At 24.1% G+C, this 22,378-nt stretch overlaps 1 protein-coding gene across 8 annotated transcripts in view; it reads right to left on the bottom strand.

Moving 5' to 3' along the window:
• LOC136988714 (C-Jun-amino-terminal kinase-interacting protein 4-like) overlaps positions 1–22,378 on the bottom strand; it is a 94,478-nt gene that overhangs the window by 34,503 nt on the left and 37,597 nt on the right. For 3 of the 8 annotated variants that reach the window (XM_067286660.1, XM_067286662.1, XM_067286659.1), the window contains exons 7-14: positions 21,538–21,646; positions 19,951–20,042; positions 15,989–16,024; positions 12,785–12,802; positions 7,852–7,909; positions 7,685–7,741; positions 3,572–3,716; positions 2,238–2,428 (exon numbers count right to left, since the gene is read on the bottom strand). In XM_067286660.1, coding sequence (XP_067142761.1) covers positions 2,238–2,428; positions 3,572–3,716; positions 7,685–7,741; positions 7,852–7,909; positions 12,785–12,802; positions 15,989–16,024; positions 19,951–20,042; positions 21,538–21,646 — 706 coding nt within the window. The remainder of the gene's footprint in view (positions 1–2,237; positions 2,429–3,571; positions 3,717–7,684; positions 7,742–7,851; positions 7,910–12,784; positions 12,803–15,988; positions 16,025–19,950; positions 20,043–21,537; positions 21,647–22,378) is intronic. The other 5 variants (XM_067286664.1, XM_067286661.1, XM_067286665.1 and 2 more) reach the window with 5 other exon arrangements.

Raw genomic sequence — 22,378 nt, 5'->3', positions numbered from 1 at the left:
TTTCAAACCTGTTATGACATATACATACATACATACATACACTGTTATGATTATGTCCTAAAGCCTAATACAAATCTGTTATTTTTGGTACTTGACTTAGAAATACTTTTACAATATTTTTTTTTATTTGCTATGAAAATTTCTTAAATTTAAAACTTCCTTTCGAATGAAAGTCAATCATTCAATAAATTTTCTGTGATAGCTGTGTTTTATCCATATTTTTGTTTTGATTTGGAAGAATCTATATTGATTATATAATTTTGAAAAGAATATATAGAAACTGAAATAAAATAAAATGTTACTCGCGAAAAACCCGTAACCGGTGTGTAACATACAATATCAGTCACTACATGTTATGCACCAATTACGGGTTTTTAGTGAGTAACATTTTATTTTATACACCCAGTGTGCAGTTGTTCGTCATTAAACTGAAATAACTTAAGTTTTTGTTATTATGGCAAAAAATCTCCTATGTCTTTATTCATAATCAATAAGTATTTGCATACTTAAAGTACAAAATGAATGGTAATTGGTCCATTTGTAAAAATTAAAAAAATATATCACCAAATGAAAAATGACTTAGGCCATCACCAGCACATATATGTATATTTAATATTAGTTTCCATGTTGCCATAATTTGATGTAAAAATGTTATTACTAATAGGAATATTTCATATAAATTAATTTTAAAGTGTACATGAACCATTTAATTGATATAGTTTTTTCTTTTCCTCTTTTTTTTTTTTTTTGTTTCTCTCTATGTAGTCTAATATAAATATCAATATCAATATTTATATATTGTTTATATGCTTTCTGTAGAATTACACTATTAATAATTGCTTTTAAAATCCTTAAGAGATTCTTTGAAATATGTTTTTTTTTGTCTAAATTAAGAATATCATTTCATATCAGTATTTAAAAATTTTGTTAATTGTGCATAAGATATAAAATAATTAATTTTTATTAAAAATTTTTAGTGTCTGTAATCTGGGATTGAGACATATTTTCTTATTCATGACATAATATAACAATTAAATTAAAGTTTTTGATCTGATGAATGCATGAAATTTTTATTATTCTGAATATTGTCAATATAAGGACCTGTCAGAAATGTTTACCATTTCAACCACTGAGATTAGGTAAATCATCTGAAACTTTATATTCTCAGATGATTTACCTAATCTCAATGGTTAGTCTGTTAGCAACCAGTAAATCATCTGAAACTATAAAGTTTCAGAAAATGACCTACCAAATACATCATTCACTGCTACCAACCAATAGTAACCATTTCTGAACAGACCCTAAGATTTCCCAACTTAGAGTAAAACTTGAATGACTTCTAATATCTAATATACTTAAAATAAATGAATTATTATATTTGTGCAAGCTATTTATAATATATTTTTTCTCTTATATTAGGCACTTTTATGCTTAGTTTTATGTAAGGTTATGTTTAACAGAAGTATTTTAATTAATTTATTTATAAAGTTTACTTTAAATAACATCAATAAATTATAAAAAAATTTTTGTACAAAAAATATAAAATTATAAATGAAATATTTGATAGTGATAGCATTTTCATCATTAGATATGCAACTTTTCTAAATTTAAGTTTTTGGTAATTAATTTGAAGATAAAATTTGTCATATCCTAACATTTTCTTTTTTTCTATAAATAAAAATTATTTAATCACATGACAAAATAAATCAAGTTTTTTCTGTTATTTAAAAAAATAATTGTAATAAGTTACTACTAACATTAATAGCAAATCAAGGCAACACAATTTACAGAATTTCTCAAACATTTGCAAATAAATTACTAAAATATACAGGTCTGGCTAAAAACTGATTTGTTTTGAACTACATTTTTGAATATAGTAAATTTAAATTTGGTATATTTTATACCTTAATTAGTTGTTTTATCCTTAACAAGTAATTTCAATATTAACTATTTAATATATTACAAAATATAAGTTTACTAACTATATACAGTAAAACCTTGTGTCATGGCCACCCAAGATTCTTATGTTAAACTACATAAGTCTTAATATAAATCAAACCCATATTAGTGACCACCTCATTCATATGGCCAGAAACTGTATACCCTGAAGGTGGGCACACAAGTAAGGTTTCACTGTATTAATGTATTACAAATATTTCACAAAGAAATTAAGATAATTTATGTTCATAACAAATATTATAATACAGGTTAAATCTTAATGTAACTTGTTTAGATACATTTTCCAGATTGATGATCGACTTTTCTTTGATTCTAATTCTGGATTATTTTTGCATGCCCTTATCAATTCCGTCCAACGAACTGCTTCCTGTAATTCCATGAGTCTTTCTTTATATTGATTTCTCTCCATCAATACTCTAGCCATTTCGACTCTAGTAAAACGCTTCCTTTGTGCTAAAGGAACATCCTCCTATATTTTTTTAAATAAAAATAATTATCATTGTTTTTATCATTAATAATAAAAAATTAATTATTGTATGTATGAAATTATAATTATTAAAAATATTGGAAAATAAAATTAAACTGTTTTAAAGTGAATAAATATTTACATAATTATAAATTATAAATAAAATATTTTGAATTGAATATGTTAATATGATAATGAAAAATTTATGTCCTTCACACATCATTAAAAAATATACTAAATTATATGGAATGTCCCAAAAAAATGTATGGGCATTTCAAGTGTTGATAACTTCTATCTTCATTTTCTGAATTTCTAATTTAGAATAATTGCTATAATATAAAATTAAAATCTAAATTTTTAAAAAGTATTAAATTAAAATTAAGAAAATAAAGATAGAAGCTATTAACAATGGAAATGTGTATACATTTTGTTGGAACAACTTGTATTTATTATATTTAATTATTTTATTAAATTCTAAAGTTATCTTTTGTATAATGACTTGGAAGTTTTAAAAGTTCTATTCACTATAACTATTGAAAAAAGATATATACAGTAGAGCGTCGTTATCCGAAAGCCGGTTAACCGAAAGCTTTCCAGTTGGACTGTGTCGTGATGAATCAAACGTTTTTGATACTAGATTAACTTCTAAAGTATAATTCTTTTGTTTTTATATTTTTCAATATATTTATTTTGTTTGTACAAAATAAAGAAATAATTTTTAACGATACAATAGCCTTGATTATTATTATAAAAATTTTCGTTAGGCTTAAAATCAACGAAAATTCAACACAAAGTGACACTCAATGGAGAACAATTTCAACATCAGATAGGTTAATATATTTTTCGTACATAATCAGTTACCCAAAAAAATCAGTTATCCGAACAACCACAGTCCCCAATTGATTCGGATAAATGACGCTCTAATGTATTCATAAATAGCAAGAGTGGGCATACAGAAATTAAGGGAGTTAAACATTTAACTTCTCCATGGGAAAAGAATTTTAAAAATTAAATTAAAAAAATAATATAACAAATGCCTATAAACTATGTTGTAAAAATTAATAAATTGTATTATAAAAAAAATAACACATATGTTTTAAAACCCATGTTTTAAAAATTCTATGATAAGTAGTATTAAGAACAAACCTCATCATCAGACTTATTAGTTTTAGACTTGTCTAATTCTTCCTTTAATTTTTTAATTTCATCTTCCAGATCATTCACTTTTTGTTTTAAACGGTTCTTTACAGCATGCAAAGATTTAATTTCTTCATGTAATAATTCTTGTTCGCTAAAAAAATAAAATTTCAGTATAAAAACATTTCTACTATCTATCTATAAGCATTTTATATTTAAAACAATGAAAAGTGAATAAGTATCTAAGATAACTTAGATACGTTCATGTGTATAAGATAATTTCATAGTATACATATATTTTTTGTAAAAAAACTTCATTTTATATTACAAATTATTACTTTAATCTTATAAAGGCAATGATATGCAGTAGCTGATAATGAAATAGAGCTTCACTATATATTACCATGCTATGCCATTTAACAATATAATATAGTTCCTTCTATATTTAGCTCTTTTAACATGCATGATATGAATCATTTTTTGTTATAAGTTAAATACCTGCTCTCTTAATTTTAACAAAAACAGGAAAAACTATCCAATTTGTGGATAAGAGACTAATCTGATTTTTTTCTGCTTTCTAGAAGGGACATTTGCATGTGTTGATTCATCACTAGATGCATATCACGTGACTGCAGTTTGTGCCTTTTTATCAAAATTACATGAGAAGATTTTTGATGTTACTTCCTTTCTGTTTAATAATTTTTTGAAAGTAATCTGTGATACTGATTCATTTTTCAAGGTTCATAGTGAAAAGCTGTTAATATTTTTATGTTAATTGCATTCTGGGGTGTAGTTTGCAAATTATTTAAGCAGTGATTAGCTTTGGTTATTTGGGAGACTATCCAATTTGTGGATAAGAGACCAATCTGATTTTTTTTTTGCTTTCTAGGTAAGATATAGCATAGTTTTTTTTTGTAATTTTTTTCTTTTTCTTTTGGATAGTTCTTCCACTTTTAGGTCTAAGATTGAATTTACCTTTGTGTTTTAATTATAAGTTGTGCATATTTGTTTTTTTTTTAATTAACAGATGTGTTGTATGATTTTATGTAATTTTTGTATGTTTTCTCCCTGCATCATGGTTGTACCAGTATGCTTAAAGAAATAAATAAACTTTAACAAGAAAAGACAATTTATAACAATAAATTTTGTACTTAAATTTTGACTGGTTAAGAACCTATCTCAATAATGACATATATATGATAATGTATATTTCTTGGAGAATTTAATCAGATATTTTTATTTTTTACTACAAAATTTCAAATTTACAAAATATTTTAATTATTATTTTACCAATCAATCATTTGAAAGATAGAAATTCATAATAAAAAAAACCAAAAATAAACAAATTATAACAATTATAATGATGTGATTTCTAATTGCTAAATTATCCAATAAAATTGCTTTTCCAGTTACAAAATAATTTTATTTTCTTTTTAATATAAACAAAAGCATTAGTGTTACAGTTCTAACAAAATAACTCACTAATCCTGTTTTCTTCATTCCAATCATTTGTTATCTATTTAAATTACTTTAAATGTGATGATGATAATTTTTCACTTGCAACTAAATAAATAATTTGTAATTTGTTTAACTGATGGTTATTATGTAGAATAGTGAGTAAGTTTGGTCAATCATTTCTAAAAGTAAAAAATTAAAAATTTGTTGTGTAAACAAGAGTGAAAATCGTACTCCTAGAACCTATATCTGGTGTGACAAAAAAGAAAAAAGTTCATCACAAACGTTTTCAAACTGCTGTGAGTTCTTTCTCAGGTGTAAAACAGAGTTTCTGAAGAGACAGAGTGACTGGTTAACAAAATGTGAGAAAAAAATATTCAAAAGTGTAACATGAGTCGCGCATGCATAATTGTAGGGCTACCAGATCTTAACAATTAAAGTTCTTTTTTAAGTTTTTTTTTTCTGCCACACTGGATATAGGAGTACAATTTTTAACACATCCCAGTGTTTTGTGTTGTTGTAGAAAAGAGTGTTATTCTAACTCTGTAAATTATTTTTTGATAATTTTCTATACAGTATCCCTTGTTATATACAATTTCATTTTACATAATTTCAAAAAAAGCCAAACTGATTATGAATTAAATCATCTTATGCATGTATCTACAATTCACTCCATATGTAGAGCATTATTATAAGTACAGCAAAACAACTATTGGATAACATTGGGCTACTGTTCCATAATTATGTTTAATTAATTACTAAACAATTTGTTACTAGAGGGAGGCATTAGGTGCCATCTCTTATTAAATTTTGATAATTATAATTAAATTAATAAATAATTTAGAATATTCTGGAACAAAAGAATCGGCCTGGAGCAGGACACAAACCTGCAACTCAAATGCATCTGCATGGTAAGCGAGAACTAAATTTTTAATTCCATGAAATCCACAACAAAGAATTAATATAGGATTACAGGTATAAATATATGTAAGCATGATAGTTATATTACAGTAAAAGATTGCTGGATTAGACTGGGCTATATTACTGCTACTATTAATAATTAAATGTTAAGTATTTAGCCTAGAGGTAGGCATTAGATATCATCTCTTATTATATTTAATAATTATAATTAAATTGATATTTATTAATTAATTTAGATGATTCTGGAAGAAAAGAATCAGCCTGAAGTAGGACTTGAAGCCACAACTGCCACTTACCTTGCGGATACATTGCTTTTCATCCAAAACCTTCTAAATTAATGAATAAATAATAATTTAATTATAATTATTAAATTTAATAAGAGACAGCACCTAACACCTACCTCTAGGCCAAATTACTTAGCATTTAATTATTAATAGCAGATGTAATATAGTTCAATGTAATCTGTCAATCATTAAGCTTTGAGGATATCAGGTTTAAAAATTAAACTTATCAATAATGATTTATACTGTTTATATTATTATGACAGAAAAATGCATGTATGTAAAAATCTAGAAATATATAAATTGAATATTTGATCAAGTCCTGTTTTAAAATAAATAAAGTTTTTTATTGCAGCAAACATATTTATTCTTATCATTCTAAATATTTATTCTCATCTTTTTACTGGTCAAGTTTAGTTTGAAAGTTCTTCATGATGGATATCAGCTTAATTAGGGTTGAATAATGGCATGAGGCAAAAAAAAGTAGGAAAATAAAAAGTCCTAGAGACTCCTTGTTAGGACCTCAAAGGCCATGAGTTGTTCATCATTGTGTTATAGTATTTAAATCTTTGTGTTTTAATATGTTTTTCATAATTTTAAAATTTTAACAATAGATTATTATTAATAACTTGAAATGGTGTCGCACTTAACTCTTGTTAATTACGAAACACAATATAGTGCTTTGACGATCACTTGGCGTTCTTTTCCCTTTTATTTAGTTGATACGTGCGTACATAGCTCGTTTTGGGCCTAATACGCCCCTCCTCAGTCAACTACACACCTTGATATCTCAGGTTCGGCAACGTGAACAAAGGTTCACATACATTTGACATGCATGTGATCTACATACATATTCTGGCATGTCTTGTATCTTCTCCACACAGGTCATGTTGTGTTTTGTAATTATTTCGTAATATATTGTGTTTTGTAATTAATAGATTATTATTATAACTTTTAATTATACTGTTGAATTTTCACAAAATTTGCTTATTTTTTACTACTTTTAAAGAATCATTTATCAACTAAAAGTGAATTCTTTACATTCACAAACATTCTTTAAAGTGAATCTTTATATGTTTTAAATTAATAAAATTTGATTTAAATAATAATTTAATTAAATTAATAAAAATCTAAGTTTATCTAAAATATTAATAAAAAATAATTAAATTTTTCTTCTCTATTCAAATTTCTAATTTTAAAATCATATCAACTGAAATAAAAATGATTATTATTGATAATTTATAATTAAATTAAATATTTCTATCTTCTCTGATAGACAAGTTTGTTGTTTTTCAATATTAAAACAACAATTAAATTAGTACATAATTAGACCCAAGAAGAAATTTTTACAAGTCTAAATGCATTTTTGGATTATAAACATTCTTAGAAAAAGTAATGAAAATATTATTTTGCATTTGATATTTTTATAATTTTTCAAATCATGTTAGTATTTTTTAACACTCACCTTGTTAGTTCATCAACTTTAGCTATTAGATCATCTTTCACTATATTCAAAGCATTCCTGTGGGTAAATAGATCTGAACTCATTCATGCACAATAAATTAACAACAACTATTACAGAGTTAATATAGATTAAACCAAACCAAAATGCAAATCAAACCTCACTCTTACTTGGTTGCTAAAAGTTCATTGTTTTCCATTATTAGATTTTCAACTTCTTTGCCCATTCCTAAAAAATGATAAATATTTAAGATAATATATTAATTTAACAACCATAATTAATGGAAAAAACATAGCAAATGTTATATTTAATTGAAATAATTTATTATAAAAATTACAATAAATATTTCTAAATATTTATTTATTTATTTTTTTTATGAAATACTTTCTTGAAGAGTATGCTGAAAAATGTGCTTATATGTTTGCATGTATTAGAAGTATAATAAAATTTCCATAAAACATCAAATTAAATATTAATTACAGAAATATCTGTTATTTTTTACAATTTAATAGGAAGAAAACTTGTTCTTCTTGAGAAATGATTTTCTTTTAAATTAAAAAACTTATTTGTGTATTAATTCCATATATTAGACAAATTAGTTTATTAAACTGTAAAATTTACAAGTATTTTCCACAATTAATTATGTAAAATTTACATCAGTGGTTGGCAACCGGTGGTCCGTGGACAATCAATGGTCCATGAGAAAATCTGAGTGGTCCATGGAGAAATTTGGAGATTGATTAACTGAAGATTACGTGAAGTATTACAAAAGAAATGCAAAATGCTTAGTTGCTTTTTACACTCGTTGGGGGTTTTTATTTGAATCTAAAACCAAATATGAAATGACTGTTATAAATAAATAATGAACAATAAACAATATTGTGAGTGCTATTGTCGTCCTTCGTGGAAAGCGCTAAGAATCTTTAAACTTATTTCAAACAAGCAGCAATGAACTGTAGGCTTGCATTAATTTTGTTATAATTAAATGCGTGAGTTTCATATTAATATAGTAAAATTGAACTTTTATGATCATTATTCTACAGATTTTGTACCATTTAAAAAAATTCATCATAGTGGTCCGTGGGATTCAAAATTGTGAGTTTAGTGGTCCGTGAGGTCAGAAAGGTTGCCGATCGCTGCTTTACATCCTTCTCAAGATTTTTATATCCATCTTTAGTTAAAATTCTTACATTTCTCTCAAAATAGTTCTTTGGTATAGAAAAAATATATATAAATCATGTAGAATTTTTAGACTTATTTAAATGTTGCTTTTGCTTTTCTTTATTGGAATGGCCTACAATTTATACTATGATCAAACATGTTGCATTAAATCATAATTTAAAAAAAATTTATCTTTAATTCAAACAATTAATTCATTTGTCAAATTTTAAATGTTGAGTGTTTTCATTTTCAGTAAATATACTTTACATCAGTGTTGAAAAAATCTATTTTGGTATAATTATTTTACTTTATGAAATTTTATTGGAATTGTTCAAAAGAGATGAACAAATCAGTACAATGAGTTGAAGATGTAACAGTTTACTCTCAGTGATATTTTAATAATCAGAGAAAACAATAAACAACATTTAGAGAAATGAATAATTCTTTTATATATCAAAAGCAATCAAATCTATACAACAAAATTACTTATTGGAAGTAAATTCATACTTAAAAACTGTTTCAAAGCATTTTCAAGCATTACTGTTTACATCCAAAAAAATTTATTTTAAGTCAAAGATGGAAATAAACATGGCAATCTAGCATATAATTATTTATAAAAATTAATACATTTTTTACTTTAAAATTATTCAAAACAACAACAAAAGTTTAATAAAATAAAATAACTTACATATTTTATATTTTTAATCTTATTTAAAAGCAATGCAATAAAATTTAACAGAATGTCATTAAGAGAGCACATAAAATACAGAAAAACTTGTAAAAACACAAATATTTTCCATTTTTATTACAAGGTTCATTTCAAATGGTATTACAGAACAAGAAAAACAAAAAGTTAGAACATAAAAATTTAAATACAATTGAATAAACTAAAAATGGTTCAACAAAAAAAAAAATAAAGAAATAAAATAAGTATTTTTACTTTTATTTCTGTTATTTATTTTTTCACTTGATATATAATATAGGTGAAAGTGCTCATGAGTTATTTTAAATATATTCTTAATAGTATTTCATTTAAACTTTATTGTATTATACTGTATGATGTGTAATACCACAATGCGAGACTCTAATTTTCAATCCTAGAGTCTGGCATTGTGACGTCACAATAAATAATTCATTGTTATTTAATAAATTACAGAAGTCTGATTTAGTAATTGGTAAATGCACTTCAAAAGCCTTTCAATTTTCCTGTTTTTATTAATTTTGTTAGTTTGTTCAAATGTTTATGAAATAACACAGAAAAATCAAACTTTACTCACACTTTCCAGCAGTAACTGTTTAATAAACAAATGTTTTTGACCACATTCATTGACCTGCATCAGGCTAAGTGTATACAAAATTGAATGTCTATAGTGACATCATTATTTTTATATTATTAATGTCAAAGAAAGTTGGCAATGTTTCAAACTTCAAATTTGCTATAGTCATTCGATTTTGTATATGCTTAACCTGACACAGGCCTCCAAATGTGGTCAAAAACATTTTGTTTATTGAACAGTTCCTGCTGGAAAGTATGATTTTTGTGTATTATATGTTAGTTCCAGCTTACAATCTCAATACATTTTTATAAAGTGTTAAATAAATTAATTTCATTATTGAAAACATTTAATCTAAATAAAAGTAATCCATCACTTAGTAATATTTTATATTAAAAAATTTACTTAATATAAAATTTAAAACAATTAACATTTGTGTTAATATATATGCAATAGATTCTCAAGTATTTGCACTAATGATTAATATTCATTCATTTTCATCAAAATACATGAGATTTTAAAAATTTACATTATTAATAAACTTTTATGCCAAAATTCAATAATTAAATTTACAAATCTATATATATAATCGAGACGAGTTGATAATAATAATAATAATAATAATAATCAGCACAGAGCCCAAATGGTTAGGAGATAAAAGTTGAAATTTGGTACGCAGTTAGGGTACGTCACAAGAATGCACACTAAGAAAGGATTTTCCTCCCCACGGGGGAGAGGAACAGGAATAAGGCTTAACACTTCCATCAACAATGGAAGCGTTACGTAACAATGGAAGTGTCAACAATGGAAGTGTTACGTAACAATGGAATTGTCAACAATAAAAGTGTTACGTAACAATGGAATTGTCAACAATAAAAGTGTTATGTAACAGTGGAATTGTCAACAATAAAAGTGTTACGTAACAATGGAATTGTCAACAATGGAAGTGATACGTAACGATGGAATTGTTAAGAGAAAGCGATGTGCAAGACACAGATGCAGTTTTTTTTTCGTTTTTGCGGGAAATCAAATATATTTTTAGACCCATCTAAAAATTCTCTATTTAGTCTGGAAACAGGGGATCCCAATTCTTGCATTCTGTGAAAACAGGTAAGGTTGACTATAATGTAATAATCTTGATCTTCACTATCGTTAATTTTGCCCGAGCAATGCCGGGCCCACCCACTAGTATTTTGATATTTTTCATTATTTATAAATATAAATTCAGAATGAAATCAATTGGAAAAATCAGAAAGTTTTAAGACCATTTTAATGTATAAATTTCATGATAAAGCATATCTTATTTGGTCTGCAATTTTTATTTATATCTTAACGAATTAAAATATAAAATTTTAATTCATTAGTCAAAGATACTAAATAAAAAATCATAGTGTACACACACTAAGATCTTTGACAGTCTTACTTTACCATATTTTCGCAGATTGTCCGGCATGTCAGTCTATCCAGGAAAGATCATGAAATCAGGTATTTCTGTACGGTAAATACTGGCATGCCGTTTAAGTGAGGTTATATATCCCTCTCCAGAAAGTGGGTGAAACTCACAGAAGCAGTTTTTATTTTAAAATTGTGAAACTCAGCATTACATCAAAAATAATGATTATATGTTTAATTTCTGCATTTTGTCTTCTTTCTAATGACATAGAATAATCATGGAATGTGGAAAGTGCTTTTTCAAAAACCCAAAAATAAACATATCAAGTTTTAGAAACTCTCTGTAAATGATCTCAACTTACACTGATTAATATCTGATTTGTATGAAATTTTAGAGGAAGGTGTTATCTTTCAGGGTCAGGGTAGATTATAAGTGCAGCCCACACTGACTAACTATTTCTACTAACTTAATGTCAATAAGCCATTAATTGTTTCATTACCCTGTAAACAAAACTCTCTTCTGTCAGTCAAATTATAATGTTATTATTTTATTGTACTAAAATAAATGTCAAAGAAAACATTCTTTTAACAACTAGTTTTGTTAGATCTGATTAATTTTAATTTTTAACTGGCATGCTGATAACCCCGGGGTCTCCCTCAGTTATATGCAGCATGCTGGCCAATCTGCAAAAATACAATAATTATGGGCACACAAATAACAAATTTATTTTTATCTTTGCCATTTTTGGACAATTTGATAAAGATTCTAATGATTGCAAGTTAAAATTCTTGTAAAAACAATGTTCTCTCTGGAAAAAGATAGTAGTGTCATTGATATATTTGTGTACACTGTTTAGCTCTGTTTGGCTTAAGGAATTACTGCATTGGCTTGCTAGGTTAGCAGCATAAAAATTAATTGCATTTAGCCAAAAAATAATGAGTAAAATGAAAAATAGTTTTAATAAGAACACAAATATAAAACTTATTTTTTAATTAAATAATTGAGACAACTGAATTCATAGAAATTTAAAATTTTTTTAAGTAACAAAATTTAAATTAAGAACTACTGTATACAAACACATACAGCACATACTTATATATTTCATAACCAGAAGAATCAGAATTTATTTTAAATTAAACTAATTAATATCAATTAGTTAAATAAAAGATATAAACATGCAAAATTTTTTAGTAAAAATTATGATAATTATTATTATAAATTTTTACCACCACCCAGAAAATGACAGACATGCTAGAAATATTAAGGGTGGCTTACCAAAGAAACTGTCAGGACCTAATTTGAAGAGCAGCATATAAAGGAAATACAACAATAATAAATTATATATTAAAATATACAAAGATTAAGATTTTTATTATGTAAATTTTTAAAAATCTACTGAAAATTACAAAAATAACTATATCATTTATACACAGCAAAAAGATTTTTTATTTGATTAATAAAAAAAAATCATGTTAATTTATCCCTTCATGCACTACAATCATATTCTCAACAAAAACAAATTATTATCTTTTTAACATATGATAATGATAAACAATTCTGTGAATCTAATATTTCATCGTTCTAAGTAAAATTTATAAAAAAAAATAAATAAAACTAGATTTCATAATGAAATAATTATAATTCAATTAATATTAATCTTATTTATCTTTTAATAAATTATTAAATATTAATAATAAATAATTTTATTAAGTTAAAAATTGAAACTAAAAGTTATTTGAATTAAATTTTAATATAATTATATTAAAGTATAATTACTAAACAATAACAATTTTAATTAACATAAAACTTAGTAAAAAGCATTAACTAACAGATAGATAATAATTATAGTAAGTTATAAACTATATTTTTATTTCTCAAATTAAACAAAACAATTTTATAAAAAAGAATCCTTAAAATTTAAAGTCAGTATTTTTATTTATAATAAATATAACAAAATAAGTCTAAAAAATAAACATTTGAATATAATACAATTGTGAAAAAACTGTAATCTTAAAACATAATTAAAAAATAAAAACAATTGACTAAATTAAAATGAACAACCAAAAAATTTAAGAGTAAACAATATAAAAAGAAACAGATATATTTTTTACATACAATTTAAATAAAACCATAACAATTTTTCAATAAACAATATACATATATGTGCATGTGTTTGTTGTATGTGCTGGAGACTGACATTACTTTTTTAAAAGGGACAAATCTCAGCACTATTATGTAAAAATGCAAGAAAACTGCTAATAATTAAGCAACTAAGCTGAAAAGATATTAATAAAAAGAAATGTTTCAGGCTATATTTCTTCAGCTTTTACGTGAATAAATAATGTTTTAAAGTAATTTAAAATTAAAATAATGCCAATGAATGCAATAATGACAAAAAATTTAAAGACAAAACAAATACAGTTTAAATTTGTGCTCAAACATTTCTATCATTAAAAGTAAGAAAATTAAATTGAAGTTTCTGAATATTTTTTCAATATAAAAATATTTAATAAAATATTTAAATTTTTCAACTAATCATCTCTAAAAAGTATTGCTAACATTTTACTAAACATTTGTATTTTTGTTTGAATATTTTACATAGAATAATTTAGATCTTTTTACTTCATTATTAATGCTCTAATAATACTATAATATTTATTTTGTTTATGAAAATACATTTAATTAATGTGTTAACAATTTTCCTATAAGACTGCTGTTACTATTATCGGAAAAAATAATTTGTTTATGATCGTTTCCTTTATACTTAAGAATGTTCTACTGCTAATACAAAACTTCTGCAAATAGTTTGTCCTTACCTCACTGAATCAATAAAGCTTTAAAAAATTAGTAATTAATCTTAATAAAGTAACAAATGTTTAACTAATTTCTGCATTTATTTATAATATTTTGTAGATGAAATAAAGGATTGAACATAAAATATAATGAAATAAAACAAAATTCATTAATTTTGTCTTTATTAAAAGTATGTTCTGTTGGGTATACTAGCTACTCATAACACTCATAAGTCTGGGTATAAAGACAACACATATGTGATTGAAAAAATTTTGCAAAAATGTATAATACTGTTATTAAACATCAAATAATTTGAAATTTTGAAATATTCATTAGAAGAGACAACAAATAAAAGTAATGATGACAAGAACTGTGCAGAATGTGTACGATTAAAGAAAAGAACACAGGAAAAAATGATTTTATTTATGGAAATAGAAAAAAAATAACAGTTGGAATATTGAAATATTGTGTAAAAGTATCAAAAAAAGTGTTTGGGCTTCGTTTGGCTGTTTGAAAGAAAGCCCACTGAAGAGGGAAATATTGTAATTTCCAAAATGCATCTGGGTAAAATAGAGTTGTTAATTGGCTAGTATTTCTGGAATCTGTGGATGTGATAATTCCTAGAGAATAATGGTGTTTGAACTGGTTACATATTGATATTTGAAAAACAGAATAGAAGCAGAAAATTAAATTAGAAAGTAAACAGCTGTCTTTTCATCACTTTCTTATTTCTTTTTAAAGATTTTTATAATAAAATAAAGTTTTTAAGTAATAATATTTTTTTAATTTTTGAAAAATTATTTTAAAACAATTAACAAATACTCATTCATTTAAGAATGCATTAAAAACATTCTTGTTATTTATTTGCACTTGTTAATTTTTCAAGTTATGTTAAAAGTTTTCTGTTTATTTTCTTTTCACTAGTTTTCTATTCTTTTAAATAATTTTTACTCTGCAAAATTTAAATATTTTGTTTTATTTTCCCATTATGAAACGTTTATAACTAAAAAATAGATGATTAAAGAAACATCCAACAAACACCTAAATGATTGGGCTACATATGCACTAATTTTAAATAATTAATACAAAGTAATTTGTTACTAGAGGTAGACGTTAGGTGCCATATCTTAATTAAATTAATAATTATAATTTTAATTAACTCAGTATCTTAAGCTGCAATTAATAATTAGAATTACTTTTGAAATTTATTTTAATAAATTAAAAAATTCTAAAAAAAAAAAAGATTGATTCAGAGTGAAACTTGAATCCATACTTCTGACTATTGTGCAGATGCATTACTAGTTATACCATTCAGATTTCTGTCCAATCTTTGCTTCTAGACATAAATTAAATTATACTACATAACTATAGAAGTTATATAATCAAAATAAATTTTCAAAAAGAATCTGCCAATTTAGATTTTTGTTTGGATATAACTGTTCTGGAGTAGTAATATTTTTAAAGATGGAATTGATGTCTCAAAATGTTTTGAGATTAATTAAAGATTTAACTTCTTGAATGAGATTTGTATGTGTTGATTTGTTGGAAGGTTTTATACAATGGTAAGTCAGGTTTTAATGTATTACATATAAAACTTTTTATCTCATTTTAATATAATGTTTATGCTGTACTGTACCTTTTATACATCAATATGAAATTCATACAATATAAACAAATATTACTAACCAACATTCATAAATTCTCCTTGCTGAATACTTCCTCCTTATTAGCAAAGATAAGAAGATAATATAAACATATTAGTTAATTCGTCCTAATTATATATTAAGCAAATAATTTAGACACATAATTTTAAGTTTTACATAAAATTAAACAAAAAATTTACTTTAAATAATATATTTTTATTTCAAGGATATAAAAGTTTAAATATTACATTAAATACCTTAATGTTAATTTTTTAACCATCAAAAGTAAAAGAAATATTTATTCTAATACATTTACTAAATTATTTGTACATATAAAAAATTTCAAGATACTACTAATGCAATTTGATACTCTAATAGTAATAACAGAAATTAAAAACAAAATAAAGACAGAAAATCTTACTTTCAAATATTGAATACATTAATTCTATTAAATAAACTTATGTTAATCTGAGAGCAGAATTTGTTAAGACATTGTTTTTTATTCAGCAACTCACAGATTCAATCCAGTTCATGTATGTTTGGGCTTTGTCAAGTTTTAATGGGATTATTTTTCAGGAAAGTATATTTTTAATCACAGTAGATTGTGATAATACTCTTAATGCAAAAATAAAATAAAAGAGCATTATTAAATATTAATGCTTTTTTTAATAAGAATAATTAAGGAATGGAATAGTTTAAATAAAGGAAATTTATTTTCAATTATTTTTAGTTTGGAACATATTAGTAGTTAGTTAATAATTAAATGTATAATTTTATATTTTTGTTTTTTCTGTTTTTTAATTTTCTAGCTTCAAAAATATTATTAAAGAATAAGACTTCAAACAAAATATTTATAATTTGAAATATTAATGATTTGTAATTGAATTAAATTTAGAAATCTGCAAAAGGAATATATAAGTAGAATCAATATAAACAGTTCTGTAATTTAGCAATAATGATGGGAGATATAACTAAACATATAATAATATATAATAAGTTAAAACATATAAAAAGGTTTTCCTAATATAACATTTCTTTCAAAAAATGCAATTAATAATATAATATCAATTTCTATGATTGTATCTAAACTGTTTGTTTTTTTAATATATTTTTAAACATTTAGTTAATAAAAAATAAAGAATAAAATACAAATAAATTTTTCTAACTTTTCTAAAAGAATTAATCCAGTGTAATTACAATATAAATGAGTAATTGTGTATTATAGTAATGCTTATTAATTTTTTCCTCATATATAAATGAATTGCATTTTTTATTGTGATTAAACTACAATGTATCCATACTAATGTGACTTATGATAACTTGGATACTATTATTTGTTATATACATTTTCACTAATGTATTATAATACAGTGGTACCTCATACTTCCAACAACTCTAACTTTGAACACTAGAGTTTGAATGCTACATTCAACCCAAATCTGCCACAAGTTTGAACAATGCTTCAAAGTTCAAACTGCACACAGTAAAAAAATGCATTTAAACACAAAATAAGCTTTTAAATAAAGAACACAATATCAAATTAGCAATAATGTGTTAAATTTCACAATTTTTATTAAATCACATATCTTTGTTAAGTAGCAACAGCTGTCAAAAATATGCAAAAACTGTCTGTCAACCCAATTTAACATTTACTTATGAACCACGGCATCCAAGAAGTGTGTGGAAGCAACGAAGTCTAACAAGTAAAAGGAAGACTCTGATATCAATGATTGAGATGAAAGAGGAACTTATTGGATAGTACAAAAGCAGTGTGCATGTAGTGTATGTTTAAGATGCTGGAAACAATGGTTTACAAACAATAAATGCAATTTTCATTTTATTATATGGAATTCACATATTTTGTTTATTGTTTTAATGTTTTGATTTATTACTATGGCATCAAATTCAGTTATTTTTATCTTTAATTATGTGTATTTTCTGTTTTAAGTTTATCAAAATGGGTATTGTTTGGGGTCTGGGAATAGATTAATTTGCTTTCCATTATTTCTAACAGGAAAAAACTGATTTAGACGTTGAATGATTCAGAGTTCAAACAGTTTCATGGAATGAATTAAAGTCAGAGTATGAGGCACCACTGTATTTGGAAACATCTTTTTATTCTAAATTGAGCAGTTCCACTAAAGTCAGTTTATGTAAATAAAAGTATATTATTTAATTTAATTATATTTCTATATTTATTATTATTCATCTTTATTTATATTTAAAATATAAAATGATTATGTTTACCTAATTTCTTGCTCAAAAATAAAATATCTAGTCACCGAAGTTTTTTTTTTTTTATCTATTCAAACAAATATAGTAATCCCTCCATTTAAATTCACTTTAGCACATTTGAAATTTTTTTAAGTTTAAATAATTAACTTTATGGAAATAAATGACTAATTACATCAGAAAGTGGGTTTTTTGTTTTCAGTAACCACATATATTTAGAAAAAAAGAACTATAGTTAAAACATTTCTACCTCAGTAAGGGTCAAATGCTGTATTTGAGAATATGAAAAAGATTGCTATTTTAAACAGCTTTCTATGGCTTCCTTTATGTGGTTTTCATTTACATGTTGTTTTTGTGAAACCAATAATTCATGTAAATGGAGGGATTTCTTATAGAGAAAATGTGTTGCAATGGTATTTTTTAAATATGTGAAATATCATGTTCCATTTACAAGTAGCACACTTTGTGTACTTGTGATAGACTTTTTTATTTACATATAGATAAGCTGAAAGTTTGACGAATCTCTTATTGTCAGGAATAATAAAATAAAAACATTTTAAAGTGTTCAGTGATTAAAAAAGTAAAGTAAAATGCTGAATTATAATGTTAATACTGTTAATAATTAAAAAATAGTATTTAAAATTAATAATATATATGTTTTAATAGTAAATTTTAAAAAATTTAGAAAAACAAAATTTGTAACTAATATGACAAATAAAAATGTTATTCTTTTTAAAAAAATTATAAAAATTTTCAAACTATTAAATTAAAAACATCAAAAAATTCATAATTAAAGAAAGAATTATGAAAAATCCAAACAATCATAAAAAATAAACAACAACTAACCCGTTATATATAAAGACCAACAACTGCCGAATTATCGGGCTAGCAAATGGCTATAGAAATATTAATAATTTAAGAATTTACTTAAATTATTAATATTTCTATAGCCACTTGCTAGCCCGATAATTCGGCAGTTGTTGGTCTTTAATCATAAAAAATTATAACCAATCTTATAAATAATGAATATTTTTTGATTCACAGAATTTTGCTGCTACAACATAGCAGATTTTCTAATTTCATCTCAAAGAGAAATATGTTAAGAATATAATAACTTAAATGCTACTTTTTAAATCATAATTTTATCTGTAAGGATTTATTACAAAAAGACTTGTGATTAAAAGAATTTAATGTCAACTATACACTTTTATTAGTATATTTCTATCAATGGATTAATAATTAGAAAACAAAATATCTTATTTGATAAAATAATCATAATTCAATCAACATTTTGTCTTTATGCATTAGTTCTAAGTATTACAAAACTTTTTGTAAAGGCAAGTATGATTATTTTCATTTTCACAATGAGAATATTGTAAAATAATATACTAATTTTCAAATAAAAACAACTAAAAATAGTTAAAAAGCATAAAAATTCAATTTAATAAAATAAAGTAAAACTACAAAAATTTAAATTTCCGTAATTTATTTTAAATAAAATTATATCATTTAAATATAAATTTATAACTGAAAGTAAATATATCTCCAAATATATAAATTAAAACATATATATCAGCTATAAAAAATTACTAGTATTTACTGTTTATTATAATAATAACATTATATGTAAACTTTTACAAGTTTTGATCATAAAATTAGTAATAATCTAATTATTCACAAAATATTAATACATAATAAGCATATTTAAAAAATATTATTTTTGAATATAGTTTATAAATAAAATAGTTTTATATATATATATTAACAATATACCTGTAATATCTGAAGTATCATCAATTTCACTAGGATTTTCTGCATCTTGGAAGCTTAATTCTTGGTAAAGAGTATTTGATCTTCTTTCTTCACTAAAGATTAAATAAATCAATTACTTTTCTGTTTTCTGTTTAATAATAACTAAATATTACATACATACATATATATATATATTATAAAAATGATATAGTTATTATTAAAAAAATGCATTATTTTATCTTATAATATGCAATCTAATTGCTACAAAACATTAAAAGAAAAAAGACTAAATGATATTTATATAAAACTGATCTTTCCTTTCACCGATATTGTATTTTACATTCAAAATTTTTTGTATAAAAAACTTAAAATAATAGGTAGATGTTAAGAAAAATAATTATTCCTATTATAAAAATGCTCAATTTTTTCCAATATGAACTGAGTCTGTGCCACTAAAAAGGTCATTAGAACAGAAGATACAGAAACTCAAATATGACAAATTATTCAAAAATCACCAATGCCCTATCTAGGTTTGCCTAGGAAGACAATATAGAGGCAAAATTAAATAAGGTTCAGCTCATCAGATCCTCTACAAATTGGAACCACATCAAGCTTTTACAGTCCATCAAAATGTAATAAAGCCAGCCTTGACTCCAATTGCATAAACTTTAAAGATGAGATACAACTATCAAAAGCATGGAAAGTGTGTTATGTAACATCATTATAACCTGAATAGATCAGCACATGTCTCTAACTGGCCTGTTCAAATTCAAACACTACACGAATATTCTATTCGATGTATTCTAATTATAAATGAACTATTTCAACATGAAGCTGAAAACATTTGTGATGTGTTTCATCTTCCACATTTTACTGGATGCTGAAGTGGTTCTGTGATTAGATGTTAATATATTTCCAGAAATAGAGAAGTACATTTTTCATTATTTAATCCATGATCTGTGCAATTTTTCCTGCATTATTTATTCTATAAATAGGTTTCTCTCATGGTTCTAGCTTCTTTAGGTTTTGTGTGTCTTGAAATTTTTCCTATATCACAAACTACCGACTTCTTAATTAATTGGTTGATTTTTTTGGACTATCCAACTGACTGATTGACCCTCTGACTATCTATAGTGATGTGAATTTTTGACATCTCTCCTTTTTAGAGATCTCTTGGCAATGATATTTTTGTCTTTCTTCCCCTTTCTGAAGAAGAAAGTGTGGAGAAAATATTTATTCCCCAGTAATATGTTTCTTGTTGGCAGGTTGTTGAATGACTTAACTTGAACTTTTAGACTAAATTATTATTCTTTTATTTAATTGATTAAATTGTACAAACAAGTAATTTTTATATCTTGTATTATAAATTATCATTTAATTATTGTTTAGAATTTCACAGATGAATATTCTTAAAGATATATTTTATTTTGACTATTAATGTCCTTACAGATGGATTTTAGAAACCTGAATAATAAAGATGTAAAATCCAAAAAAAAAAAACCAGCTTTTTGAATAAATGAAATGATATAAAAGCTATTTTATATGTTTAAAAAATGTTTACTTAAAATACAGTTTCAGGTTTTAAAAAAGTTTAATACATTTTATTACCTTTTAATATTGGTTTTTTGTAATTCTGTATCATCTGACTGAGAAATATCCAATTCAGATGTAATAGCCTGAGTCAAGTCTGATCCAAAACCATCCGTCCATCCATCCTCTAAAAATAATAAATTGAACATTTATTTTCAAAAATACTAGTAGTGATAGATGTAAACACTATAAAATAAAAGTATGATTTTGTAATGTTTCTAATTAAAAATAAAGTTAAATGTTAAATTTAACTTTATTTTAAATTGTTTTAATGTAAAAAAAATATTAAATTAAAAATAAAAAAATAATAATTTGTATGAAACTGAAATTATAGAAAATTGTTATTGATCACCTATCAAATTACAATGACTCTTATTTAGTAATATTTAATATTTGAAAATACAATATGAGCTGCTTTTATCCATTTTTTCCATTTACAAGATAAAGTACTTGATATAATGAATTCTGATTGATATTTATAACAACAAAACAATAAAAGCAACAATCATGAATGCAACTAGAGTAAAATTCCCATATACTCTCATTAGATGACTTATAGGTTCTAGTCTGCATTTTCTTTGTTTTATTTACACTGTGTATTTGTTTGTTTGGGGTACTGCCATTCATTCTTATATGGTTATGAAGTTTTGAAAACTCTATCTCTGTACTAGCAGATATCTGAGTTGCCCAACAAAAAGGTATAAGATTAAACATTAAAATTAAGATAATATTAAAAATTTGGTTATTCTAGACTAATTCAAATAAACAGCATTATTTCTGTACAGCTTCCAATTCTAAAAGAAGACTATATTCTTTGAAATCATCAAGAATATGATTCATGGACCATATGGCACCTTCA

This window comes from Centruroides vittatus, unplaced genomic scaffold (assembly GCF_030686945.1).
Source record: "Centruroides vittatus isolate TY-2023 unplaced genomic scaffold, ASM3068694v2 scaffold_386, whole genome shotgun sequence".
NCBI lineage: Eukaryota > Metazoa > Arthropoda > Arachnida > Scorpiones > Buthidae > Centruroides > Centruroides vittatus.
This window is presented reverse-complemented; position numbering and strand designations above follow the sequence as displayed.